We start from the raw sequence: 14,248 nt of genomic DNA, 5'->3' as shown, positions 1-14,248 counted from the left end.
ATAAATGTTGAAAAATGGATTTTAGGTTAAAGATTTTTTTTTATTTCTGGGAGTGAGATGAAGATATTTATTATTAATAAATTTTTAGATTCTAAATAATTTAATATTTTTTGTAATTAATAATTTTAATTAAATTTTATTATGATTTTTATTCAAGTTGACAAAAAACTAAAAAATAATAATTTAAAATTCAACTTCAGCTTCACATTTCACTGCCACAGTAAAAGGGCCATGTGGGAGGCTCTCTGCTCTTGGCGTCGTAATTGTCCGATTACGGCTTGGTGCCTTGCTGGGGATTTCAATGCTGTTAGATCTGATGATGAGAGGAGGGGTGTTTCAGGGGTCAGTTACTCGCAACGCCGTGAGATGAATGAGTTCAATCTTTTTATTTCCAATATGGGATTGGTAGATATTCCTTTGGCAGGAAGGAAGTTCACATGGAGGAGACCTAATAATCAAGCACAGAGTAGAATTGACAGATTTTTGATTTCTGATGAGTGGTGTCAGGTTTGGCCAAACTGTTCCCAGTTAGTGTTGGACCGCAATATTTCAGACCATTGCCCCTTGTTGATGAGACAGTTAGTGGTTGATTGGGGACCTAAACCTTTTAGAGTCCTCAACTGTTGGCTGGACGATCCAAGGATTACTGAAGTTGTTGCAAGCACATGGAAGGAGTTGAAGGTCAAAGGCTGGGGTTCATATGTGCTTAAAGAGAAATTTAAAGGTTTAAGAGGGCGCCTTAAAGGATGGAACAAAACTGTGTTTGGTGATCTTGCAACTCGGCGTGAGGAGATTGTGAAAAAGATCAATATCCTTGATGTTAAAGAGGAAGAAACAGGGTTGTCTCAAGAAGAGATGGTGACAAGAGAGACTCTTCTTTTAGAATTTTGGTCTGTTCTGCGACATCATGAGTCACTTCTTTGCCAGAAGGCTCGGTCCAGGTGGTTGGCAGAAGGGGATCAGAATTCGGGTTTTTTTCATTCTACTATAAACTGGAAGCGCAGAACAAATTCTATTGTTGGTTTATGGGTTGAGGGTCTGTGGGAGGAAGAACCGACACGGGTCAAAGAAGCAGTAAAAACCTTTTTTGAGTCCAAATTTAAGGCAGATGTGTGGAATAGGCCGAAGCTTGAGGGGGTTCAATTCAAAACCTTGTCTGATAATGATAATTCTATTCTGATTGCTTCTATGGATGAGGTGGAAATCAAGGCTGCTGTTTGGGATTGTGGTGGGAACAAAAGCCCCGGCCCGGATGGATTTAATTTCAAGTTTCTTAAGAAATTCTGGGATGTGTTAAAGGGAGATGTGATCAAGGCTGTGAGAGAGTTTTGGCGTAGGGGAGCTTGGTCCCGTGGTTGTAATGCTTCCTTCATTGTGCTAATTCCGAAGGTGAATTCTCCCCAAGCTCTTAATGAGTTTAGGCCTATTTCTCTCATTGGTTGCATCTATAAAGTGATTTCTAAACTCCTGGCAACTAGATTGAGTACCGTCATTGGGAAGGTTATTGATGAGCGTCAGTTTGCATTTGTTGGGAAGCGGAATATGTTGGACAGTGTGGTGGTGCTCAATGAGGTAATTCATGATGCTAAACGGAAAAAACGACCAAGCATAATTTTTAAAGTTGATTATGAGAAAGCTTATGATACTGTAGATTGGGGATTCTTGGAGTATATGATGGGTAGATTGAATTTTTGTTCTAAATGGATTGCTTGGATTATGGGATGTCTGAGGTCAGCTTCTGTTTCAGTGCTTGTTAATGGTAGTCCCACTGGTGAGTTCCATATGGAGAGGGGTCTCCGGCAAGGGGATCCTTTAGCACCATTCCTGTTTCTGATTGTAGCTGAGGGTCTGAATGGTTTGTTCCAGAATACAGTCACTTTAGGCAAGTTCACAGGTATCAAAGTGGGTTCGGGTTCAGGCCTTGAGGTGTCATTATTGCAGTTTGCAGACGATACTGTTTTTCTGGGAGAAGCAACAATTCAGAATTTAGTTTCTTTGAAATGCATTTTACGCTGCTTTGAGCTTGTTTCTGGTTTGAAGGTTAATTTTAATAAAAGTAAGCTGGCAACTATTGCAATTGAGACAGGGGTAGCATACCAGTTTGCTTCTTATCTTAACTGCAAGGTTATGACTATTCCTTTTATTTACCTGGGTATTCCGGTAGGTGCTCGGGCAAGCTGTCTAAAGACTTGGGAGCCAGTAATTAAAAAGATGCGAAACAGGCTAGCTTTGTGGAAACAAAAGTTGATTTCTTTTGGTGGTCGGATTTGCCTGATTCAGAGTGTTTTATCGGCGCTGCCTCTTTTTTTCCTATCTTTTTTTAGGATACCTGTTTGTGTTGTGAAGGTTTGCAACAGGATTATGCGGGATTTTCTTTGGGGTGCAACTGAAGGGGGAAGACGGATTGCTTGGGTAAAATGGATTGATGTTTGCCAACCCAAAGACGTGGGAGGATTGGGTATAAAAGATCTTGACCTCTTTAATAGATCGCTATTGGGCAAATGGCTTTGGCGATGGCGTACAGACAAGCAGGCTCTTTGGTGCCGAGTGATTTTTGCAAAATATGGGGAGGATCCAACTGTAAAGTTGTCCCCATGGTGGCGCAGTGTTCATGAGGCTTGTTGTTTTGATGAGATTGACTGGTTTCAGGAAGGAATTCAGAATTCAATTCGTGGTGGCGATAGCACAAAGTTCTGGTTGGATAATTGGAGCGGGGGTGGAGACAGTGGAGTTCTTCGTGAGCAATTTCCTAGGCTGTATAATTTATCAAAGTTGAAGCATAGGAATATTTCTGATTGTGGTGTCTGGGTTCAACATCAGTGGAACTGGAATTTACTGTGGCGCAGACAATTGCTAGGGCGGGAACAAGGGTGGTTAGCTGATATGTTCCAACTAATTTCTAGCTGCAACTTACAAGAAAGTGTTCCGGATTTGTGGGTTTGGCAACCAAGTCCAGATGGGGTTTATTCAGTACATTCTGCTTATTTATTTCTACAGGAACCTTCACTTGGCCCAGCTGAACCTGTTTTTGAGCTTATCTGGCATTCTCATGCACCTTCAAACGTCAAGGCTTTCGCTTGGCGTTGCTTGCTGGACCGTGTTCCTTCCTGTGATAATTTGATTAGGCGAGGTGTGGCCCTAGATGAGGGTGTTGCGGTTTGTAGGCTTTGTGGTGGAGCCTTAGAAACAACTTTTCATCTCTTGTTTTCTTGTTCTGTTTCCTTGGACATTTGGCTTGCCTGTTACCGATGGTTAGGTTTTTGTACAGCTTTGCCAATTACACCTAAAGATCATCTACTTCAGTTTGATTTTGGAGGTTCTCAGAAGCACCGTGGTGGCTTGACCACGGTTTGGTTGGCATGTATTTGGTCCATTTGGGTGATGCGGAATGGAATTGTTTTCAGGGAAGAGGGATTTTGCATGACAACAATTTTGGAACTAGTGAGATGGAGGGCATGGCAGTGGAACTCTGCTAATTTGAAGGGGTTTTCATATTCATTGTATGAATGGTGTGCAGAGCCTATAACTTGCATTCATTCTGTGTAGCTTCTGTTGGGTTTTTGTGGTATTAGTAGTTGGTATACTGCCTTCAATCTGCAACGTGTTGGGTAGCTGCAGTTTTTAGTTTATGTTTGGTTGGCAGCTTTCTTTTATCTTTGTTTTATTTTCTGTCTTGTTTCCTCTATTGTATTGGGTTTGAAGTACCCCTTGTACTTCCATTTCAATACAAAATTTGGCTTACCTAAAAAACTCTAGCGAGGCCACTTGGTAAGTCCACCAGACACTGTCACTGACGAGGACCAAATTGGAGTATCTCCAAAACACTGGGGATATTCAAACTTTGCTCCGACGAGGAACGATATTCAAACTTCACCTGAACTTTGGGGTATGGTCATTTGACCAATATCTTGCAATTTCATAAGTTGTTATTTTTTTCAAGTGTTTTCATCTTTTAACCGTTTGTGGTATGCAGCGGTGTTAAATACATTATCAATGATTAGGATTCAATTTAAACAAATGATTCAAATTAATGTATTGTTCATTATTTAAATGGAAGTGAATAGTATTATCAATTACAAGAAATGTAGTAGTTTAATGATAAATCCTGATTAAAAAATTAAGCGTATATGTTGCAAATATCTAAAAGTTTAAGGTATGTATAGTGTTAGTACTTTACATAAGAGGCTTTATGTAAAGTACTAATATTAATCTCCAATAACAATGTCACCAATGGAGGATGTGCTTTTTTGGATGGGGGCCAATGATGGTGTGTACAATGCCAAGACTGGATATTTATTTTTGCAACAGGTTGATGGACAAGGTGCAACTTCCTCTTAAACGACAGATTCAATGGAGGAAGGGTTGTGGAAAAAATTCTGGACATCGCCATCTCTTCCAGATGTAAGGAGCTCTCATGGAGGCTATATCATGGTGTTGTTCCTGTTTGTCAGAAGCTTCACCAGCGCGCGGTGGATGTCGATCCAGGCTGTCCTATTTGCAGGTTAAAGGATGAATCAATTGATCATTTGCTAATGAGGTGCGACGTTGTCAAAGCTTGCTGGTTTGACTCACGGTTGGGGGTGCGGGTGGATTCACAGCAACGTTTTCCATTGTTTTTGCAGTTGCTGTTACGTGACTTGGATGATGAGGGTGTGGCAGAGGTGCAGAGTTTGTTGTATGCAGTGTGGGAGGCAAGGAATCGGGCTGTATTTGACGAGCGGAGGGTGGATTGGCGAGAGGTGCTTGCTCACGTGGCCTCCTTTCGAGTTCCAACGGTTGAGGAGGCACAAACGATGGTGGCAAGTGCTGCTACGGTGAGAAGATGGGTGCGGCCAGCAAGAGGTATTGTTAAAATAAATGTGGACGCAGAAGTTGGTAGAGATAAGTTAGCAGGTTATGGAATGGTGGAAAGGGACAACAATGGTGAGATTATGGCTTCTGCTTCTATGTACCCGATTATGGTGTTGTCGCCAACAATTAGAGAGGCTCTTTCACTGCGATGAGCTATGGAGTTGGTTACTCAGTTGGGTTTTCGACGGGTTATATTTGAAACCGATTGTCTTCATTTGTTTCAAGCTTGGAAGAAGGCTTCTGGTGGCTCTTATTTATTTACTGTTATTCAGGATTGCTTTCAATTTTGTAATTTTTTTTTACTTTGTTGATCTTTCTTTTGTTTTTCGTGAGGGCAATTATGGGGATGACTATATAGCGCGGAGCACCTCTACCTTTACCAATGAGGTTTGGGTTGAGGAAGGACCGCCGGGTTTAATTCCTTTGTTGTTGGATGATCGTTTGTCATCTATTCCAGCTTGATTTAATGATATTATGTTACTTTCAAAAAAAAAAAAACAATGTCACCAACCCAGCAAAGAAAAGAGATATCACATAAAAATGCCATATGTGAAGAGTGTTGTATGAAAATGAATGAACAATGAAAAAAATAAGTAGACAATGTCACAAATTAAGTTGTGAATTGGAATTTTTGTTTTCAAGAGTTTTATTTGGTGGATATCTATACACTCCCTATGATTAAACAACTTCCCTGGCTGGAACTAGGTCGCATAACTAGCGAGAATAAGTTTTTTTTTTCTCTCAATAGAACTCGAGAAGAGAAAAACATAATTGTACGATTTGGTGTATTGATGCAATAAGTTGCTCCTTTAATTTTATATAATCATAACATATTAATATCTAGGTCATGAGATTGGATGACGATCATTAATATGGACAATGCACATTTAAATGTGCTATATTTTTTTTCTGGTACAAGTCACAAAATGGAAAAAAAAGCAAGAATAACGACCCCAGTCAACACAACTCAATTATTTTCCAGTCAATCTTGGCTCCTAGTGAGTTTTTTATATGATCTGGATTAGTCAGATTGGGTTGATAAACTATGCTCAAATCCTCAGACCCAACTATTCCGTACAAGCTATGATTGCATTCAATCATAATGGTTTTTACGCCACAATGTGTGATTTGTAATAAGAAAATTGCTAGCAATGCTCTCTTTAACACTCTCTAATTGATAAGTTAAAATTTAAATGAGGTCCACTAAAAACATAGTACTCACATGAATTTCAACAAATTAATAAGCAAGTGTTGGAAAGAACGTTGCTAGCACTCTTCTTGGTAATAATGATTTTTCACTCTTACTTAAATAAAATGAAGGATATACTTAGCAAATGTTGAATTTTTAGCAGGGATAGAGAGAGAAGTGTAAGGTAATGGATCAAGCGCTTACCACTACGCCAAAAGCAATTGTTGTTAGTGAGGCCGCAACTTTATTTCCTTATATCAAAAAGTCTTAAAGGGGCTGCAATGTTAAGCGCCATGGGGTGGGATGTAAAGCCCATCGAATCCTAAGGGTGACGTTGGATTAATAAATCCAACATCCCCCCCCCAGTGTTAGCCGGGGTATTCGAACCCATGACCTTTCTCTGATATCACTTATTGGATCAAGCGTTTACCACTACGCAAAAGCAACTGTTGTTACTGAAGGCGCAACTTTATTTCCTTATAGCATAGAGTCCAAAAGGGGATGCGATGTTAAGTGTCATGAGGTGGGATGTAAAGCCCATCAAATCACTTAAGTGTGAAAAGAATCCTTAGAGCTCAACAATCAGAGATCGATGATGAACCTCAATTGATCATATCATTTATCATCATCTGCTTCAACATGTAGAGTAGATATTCTTTAGAGTCAAATTCTTTTCTACCTCTATCATGTAACTGAAAAAGTATTCACTTAAGAGTCAAACCTTAATACTTTATTATTCATGAACTTAATTGATCTATTATCCCTTCTTTAAGAAGAGATTTTAGAGTAGAAGAAAGCAATCTTGAGAAAGATTGTTTTGGGAGAAGTCTTGTATAGTACTTGTAATGGAGGAGTCATTTCTAATACTCAATGCCTGGAGAGGCAGTGGTAAAAGAATACGCAATGCCAGGAGAGGCAGTGGTAAAATAATACTCATTATTCTTGGAGAGGCATGGACAAGAATACTTGTTATGCCTGAGAGACATGTACAATAATACTTGTTGCGGGGAGTCATGTCTAATACACAATGCCTGGAGAGGCAGTACTGAAAGAATACTCACTAATGCCTGGAGAGACAGTGGGAAAATAATACTTATGTTTTGCCTGGAGAGGCAATGGCAAAAGAATACTCGTTATCCCTGGAGAGGCATGCACAATAATACTCACTATGCTTGGAGAGGCATGTACAAGAATACTCACTATGCTTGGAGAGGAATGTACAAGAATACTCATTGGGAGAAGTTCTGTCAAATACTTGTAAGGAGAAGTCATTGATACTTGAGCCAATTGAAATCTTGGTGCTGCCAAGGACTCGACATAGCCCTATCGTTCTGGGGTTGAACCAGGATAAAATTGTCTGCGTGTGTGCATCGTCTACTCCTCTGCTCTTACACTTCCGCTGCACCAAACGATACCAACGAAGATGATTAATCTTTATATCGTTTGGATAATCAAGTTTTAAGTGGGGCACAATTCAACCCCCCCTCTTTCTTGTGCTACTTTGATCAACTTCACTACTAAGTCTTCATCTATCTAACACAAGCCTGAACAACTGTTGTTATAGTACTTGTATTCAGAACGATTCTTTTCCACACTCTAATGTCTACAAGAATACCATCTGCAAACTACTCAGATAGATACAAGCTTTGCAACGGTCATATGCTGAAGACTGAGTATAAATGAAATGATGAGAAAAAGATCGATAGAGTTGTGAGTGAGACAATGAAGGAGATATAACTAGAGAAAAAGATAAAGATATAAAGTAATGAGAAAGATTGTGTGTGAAATAGGGTGAATGAGAGAAGATGAAGAAAGAAGATTGAAACAATGAAAGACACACCGTGTTCTACTTAAGCAAGATTATATATTTGAAAACCTCAATAAAAGAGCAAGAATGGTGTAGAAGAGAAGCAAGGCTCAATTGAAATAGATACAATGTTTATGCTTGTGCTAGAAAGAGCAAGAGTGAAAAAAGAAAAAGGCTCAAAAGAAAATATACGAGTTCTAAGCCTTAGAGTGAAAAGCAGAAAGTGATTATGATCATGAGTCTTCAACGTCTACTCTACTGGCTGATCAAGTCTAGGATTGAGAGCACCTTGAACCCATCAACTGTATCCTATACAACTAGAGATGAATGTTTTTGCAAGATCTGTAAGCATCTCTTAAGTATGCATGAACCACACCTCAAGTAACCCAAATATAATTCGTGGAAGCATAGTGAGGCTTGTACAACAATACATGTAAGGAGAAGTCCTAAGAATACTTGTTAGTTCTTACAGAGGCTTGAGAAATGATACTTGTGAGTGCCTGAAGATGCATGGGAAAGAACAATTGTGTGTGCTTGAAGAGGCATGGTACAAGAATATCTGTAAGGAGAAGTCCTAAGAATACTTGTAATGAGAAGTCCTTGAAACTTGTTAGTGAAAAGCTTGGTGGATATACCAAGGACTGGACATATCCCTCTCAATATGGTTGAACCAAGATAAAATTTGTACGTATACATTGTCTACTATCCTCTAAACCATCTATACTGTTTGCATTGCATTTCTTTAGACGATGCATTCATCTAAAGCTGTTAGTAGAAATCATGAGAGATCTCGTCAATCGCGATCGAATTCCAGAGACACAATCAAACCCCAATTTTTTTGTACATGTGGTTTTCCTCAATAAGTAACTAAATAAACATATTCTATTTTTGTCAATATTCTGTTATGGAGAATAACTGTCACTCACACTTATATATAGGAACACAATAGAAGATAACTTAAGCTAATTATAGCTCCCTAACTATTACAACAATACCCTCAGATTGTGAGCTTGGACTTGAAATCCATAAATTGAGAGGAAGGAAAAGCTTTAGTGAGTGCATCTGCCAATTGTGTTGCAGCTGGAACATGTTGCACACTTAACTGCTTAGCTAACACCTTCTCATGAAAAGAGAATAAATCAAACTCCATATTTCAGTGCAAAAGTGTTGGATTGGATTATGTGCTAGTAGAACAATACTTATGTTATCACATAAAACAATAAACCATGGGAAAGAACAAAAGTAATAGATGTATGAATGGGAAAATTAAACCAAGTTGAACCATGAGAAGTAATGGAAAGACTTTGTCCATTTCCAACAAAGACATATTGTGACCCTGCAAAAGGTTGACTAGTCTGTATGTTCTACTCATGAGGTGTAACATGATGAGTTGCACCTAAGTCTAGGTACCAAATTGCATTAGAGGATGAAGTAGAGTCAGTGGTCATGTCATGAGCCTAAACTAAGAAGTCACTGAAAATAAATGTTGAGGCATTGAAGGCTGTGTGAGAGAGGCTGGAAAACAGAAGCAACATGGTCGGTAGGAGGTCTAAGACCCATATGATTATACACATGACCAAAAGTTCTAGCATAGTATAAAGAATGTTGGGATGCAAATTGTTGCCTAGAGTGCTAAACTTGAGGCTTATATTGCTGAGTAGAAAACAGAGACTCTAGGAGATAACTAAAAGGGAGCTGAAGCACATACTATTGATTCTGAGGTGCAAGCTATTGATTAGGAAGCCGAGGCACATATTGTTAACTCTGGGGTGCATGTTATTGATTAGGAAAGTGAGGCACATATTGTTGATTGAACCTTTGGTAACACACAACAACAACGTGACTAGTTTAAAACACATTTGGAACTCAACATAACCACGACCTCTATATTTCCCATTACAACCATTGAGTCTTCCATCATGAGTAAAGGAGTTTTGATTCCTGGTTTGTGAGTCTGAATCTGCAGGTAATTGACTATAAGAGGAGGAACAAAACTAGAAGAAGCCTCAAAAGGCTTAATAGTGGTTGTGAATTGTGATCACTGAAAATTCAGTTACAAAACTCTTGTTACTCTTTTCAACTATTGCTTCTTAAGAATGAAGGAGAGCCTCAAGCTTATCAATAGATAGAGATGGGAACCTATTGCTTATAGAAACCAAATTTACAAGTGACTCAAACTCTCTTAGTAAACCTTCAAGTATATCATCAAGTTGTTCCTTATGTGAGACAGGATCACCAATAACACTTAGTGAATCAAAGATAGATTTGATATTCTGAAAATCATAAACAAATTTTCGAAAGAGCTTAGTAGTGCGAAGTTCTATTTGCAACTGTCGAGCTTTGACGTTTGTATGAGGGAAGAAACCATTGTGAAGTCGATTCCACAATTGATGAAAATGCTTGCTACCAATCATCTTCACCAAAACTGAACTAGACAATGTCGATTGAAGCCACAAGAGCATATGCGCATCTTGTTGTTCCCAAACAAGGTACGCATGAGAGTAAATCTCTGATTTCAGATCTATAGTGGTGAGAAACTTTAGCGGGATTTACGAATTAACAAGAAAACGATGAAGCATGTGCGACGTAATAACTGGATCTACCTGTTGTTTCCAGAAAAGGAAATTCTTCTTATACAATTTCTCTTTGATCGAATGCGTGAAAGTGACCAATGGAGAAGATGACGCATCAGAAACATAGGTCGTATGAGCTGGTTGCGCAAGAGGTGCTCGCGATAGAGAAGGAGCACCATGCTCCGGTGAAGGAGGACCGCCGACACTGCGAGCCATAACCTTCGGTTATTAAGCTCTTGATACCATGTTGAATTCATAGAGAGAGAGGTAACTGAGCGAACATATTCTATTATTATCAATATTCTGTTACAGAGAACAACTGCCACTCATTCTTATATAGAGGAGTAAAATAGAAGATAACTTGAGCCAATTCTAGATCCCTAATTATCACAACAATACCCTAGGGGTATTATCTCCAATAACAAAGAATATACCATAATCTTTTTTGAAAACAACTGCATAATATATTAAGCAAAAGAAGGCAAAGAAGTTAGTACATCAATGTTAACTAAATGGGTCACTGCTAATGGAACTTCCTCTACCCACATCTGATCGGAGTAGGTAGAAGCGTTCCTGGGTAGGAAATCAGCCTATGAATTACCCAAACACGCAATGAACTTAAAATCAAAAGAAACAAAAGCAGGAAAAAAAAGCTAGAACAATCCCTTATAATAGAGTCTAAATAAGAGCATCTTGCGAGCCTCTCTTCCACCATAGAAACAAAGATAAACAATGTCTCAAAACAAACCCGCCTAAAGCCAAGCTCCATCGCCAAGCGAAGGGACCACTTGAACGTCGCTGCCTCCGCAAGCAAACTCGAGAGACACGCCACCAGGTGTGAAGTGGCTGCTGCCATTACCTCCCCACGCTCGTTCCTCGCTACGCTAACCCCCTCCTTCCAAAGTTGCATTTGATAACACCATGCACATGTCATATAATATAAATTTATAAAATTACAAACACTTTTTTATTATTTTCCAAATAAAATCATGGAATGGAGTTATAGACTATTATAACTTCATGCGTTATCTTTCCGCTGATCTAAGTCAGCTACATTTTGGATTAGATCAAACTAGACCACTTTCCTCCGAGTTCAAAAAAAAAAGACTACTTTCCTCCGATTTTAACTTTTAAATATATTTTAAGTTAAAATGAATAGGCTAATCAAGATCTAGTTCATAATTTTCGTGCTTTGTTTATTTCTTCTCATTTGGAAGTTACTTTTTTGGTTCCATTTGGAAACAACAATTGGAAGTTACTAACTCAATTAGAATGGCACACCCATTTTTTACACTGATTAGCCGAAAGTTAAATATTGTTGTTTACATCTTGTCATTATGAACTTTATTAATTAAGTACATAAATGAATCATGTATAATTTTTGAATGATATGGGTCACGTAACCATGGGCGGACCCACATTAAGGCAGGGTGTGGCTTTAGCCACACCAGTTTTTTTATTATTTAAAAAAAAACATATATAGTGGAACCTTGTTATTAACAGTGGTTCAGATACCCAATCGCTGTTAATATCAAACTCTTTTACAGCGGTTCATTGTTTAACAAGCCTATAATCCGCTCCGTGTTTTTTTTACAGCGGCTGCAACGTGAACCGCTGTAAAAGGGCTGTTGTACTTGACAAAACATTACTAAAAAATAATATGACAAAAGAAAAACCCTCTCACGCACGCTCTCTCTGTGGTTGTGTAAGATTTGAGGTGAGGCGTGTTAGTTTATGAGTTGAAACTTGTGTTATCCAATTCACAATTTTATGCGTGTAAGATTTTACCCCAGTTTGTGAGGCAATTGTATCTGTACCGAAACTTGTGTTCGTTGGTTTTCTTCTATTTTTCTTTTCTTGTATAGCTAGTTTTGTTTGAGTTTGGCTTTTGTAGGTAACAGATATGTGTAAGCAAAACATAATTGTTGCTATGTCCTTTTGCTTTTCACGGTTCTGTGCTCTCTTGTTGTAAGTGGGTTTGGAGTACACCTAGTACTCCCATTTTAATACATCTTACCTTAGTTGATAAAAAAAAACCAAGTCTCTCACAATTGTGTGTTCCTTTCATTTTATTCTCTTCCTGAATGTATTTGATACTATGTCTATTGTTCATATCCATCATGAAATTAATGTTCACTCAAATTATTATGCTCATCATGTCATCCAATAAAATACATTTTCCCTGTTTTATTGTTCTTGTTTCTTTACTGTACTGTTGTTTTCACTTTGTTTCTTTTGTTATATTTCGTTGTAAGCCTAGTCCCTTCTTGGACTGTAAACTCGTCTATTTCCATGAGAAAATTTCTCTAATAGTTTTATCTATAATATTTCTCTTTTTCATAAAAGAAAATATTTTCAATATATTTTAGTCTATAATTTCTTTTATGTTTAGCCACACTGATATATAAGGTCTGGATCCGCCCCTGCACGTAACTCGTAAGTGGAAAGTGAGAATGCAACACATGTTCACGCAACTTCATTGCATAGCGTCTAGGCTTACCAATTACCACCCCTTTCTTATAAGATTTCTAACATAAAATTAAGTAATGTCGCCCCTCCAACAACTTATTAGCTTTCTAACATGAAATTAAGTAATGCCACCCCTCCAATTTGTCATTTTTTCGTAAGAAGTGTTCTTCATGAAACACTGAGTTGTGGATCTCTTTGGTCTCTTTGTGGTTATCTCAAGCTTTAGGACATGGTGGTGAGCTAGTTGTTCTCGGTGGAGCATGACGACAAATGTATATGTATAAAACACTCCAATGATCAAGTCAATTTAGGAGTAGAGAGAGAACTTAGTGTTCAAGCAGAATATAATGAAGAAATGAATCATATTTTTGTAATTAAATAATTAAACATGTATTTATAAAATATGAGATGAAGTGTAGTTGAAGTAGTTAACCTTAGTGAAGTCATCGTGAATAACTTCCGAGATAATGGTCACGCTTTGCTAGCCTTTAAGTCATTAATTGTGTAGGCCTTCTTTTTTCTCGGCTTACTTGTTGAAGGTCTCTCTTTGGATGTCTTGGCTGACAACACGACGTTCACTTGGTTGTGAATCCTCTACACCGACCAAAACAATATTAATCTATATGGTCATTTAAATTTGGGTTGGCCAGAACAGTAGCTCTCTCAGCTTGACATGTAATATAATGCAATGTCAATTATGTTTGACAAGCTCATGCCAAATGTAATGGAGCTTTTCTAAATAAAATGGTTAGTCCGAGATGTAATGCAAGCAAAATTGGGTAAACAATCATCTAAACGGCTAATCCAGTTAGAAATAAGTGTTTGTTTCTAAGTTAGCTCTTAGTCGGGATATGCAAACGTCTATTTTGTGCATTTAAAAGACGGGATATGCAAACGTCTAGTTTCAAGATATTTACAGGTTACTGGCAGTTTTAAAAGACGGTCAAGTTATCAGCTGATGAAAATTTCAATTTTTTAAATTACCGACAAATTTGGCCGCTAGTAAAGTTGTCGGTAATTGTTTACAATTTTTTTAAAGCCCGCAAAGTTATCAGTCAACGAAAGTTTTGAATTTTGAAAGAGTTGTCGGTAATTTGACGTTGACTAATCCCGCCACGGAAGTTATTTACAACCAAATTACCAAAGGTCCATACAGTGAGTAACTTTTTCTATAGAAAACCCTTTACCATCACTATCAGCCTGACCATCAGTAAAAGTAAGATTTTATGATAGTTTTCATGTCATTGATAATACAGTATTTTCTTGTGATTTGAACAAGTTGACTAATGACTATATAATTATTTAGGCATATAAGTCTATGTAAAACTAGACTTATGACATATTTAAATATTCTACTAT

At 38.0% G+C, this 14,248-nt stretch overlaps 1 protein-coding gene across 1 annotated transcript; it reads left to right on the top strand.

The window, feature by feature from the left end:
- Positions 1 to 4,221: 4,221 nt before the first annotated feature.
- On the top strand, positions 4,222 to 5,003 carry LOC130743889 (uncharacterized). The gene is made up of 2 exons (XM_057596107.1): positions 4,222 to 4,308; positions 4,452 to 5,003. The coding sequence occupies exons 1-2, from the start codon at positions 4,222 to 4,224 to the stop codon at positions 5,001 to 5,003; spliced, it is 639 nt and encodes a 212-aa protein (XP_057452090.1).
- The last annotated feature ends 9,245 nt before the right edge of the window (positions 5,004 to 14,248 follow it).

This window comes from Lotus japonicus, chromosome 3 (assembly GCF_012489685.1).
Source record: "Lotus japonicus ecotype B-129 chromosome 3, LjGifu_v1.2".
Lineage (NCBI taxonomy): Eukaryota > Viridiplantae > Streptophyta > Magnoliopsida > Fabales > Fabaceae > Lotus > Lotus japonicus.
This window is presented reverse-complemented; position numbering and strand designations above follow the sequence as displayed.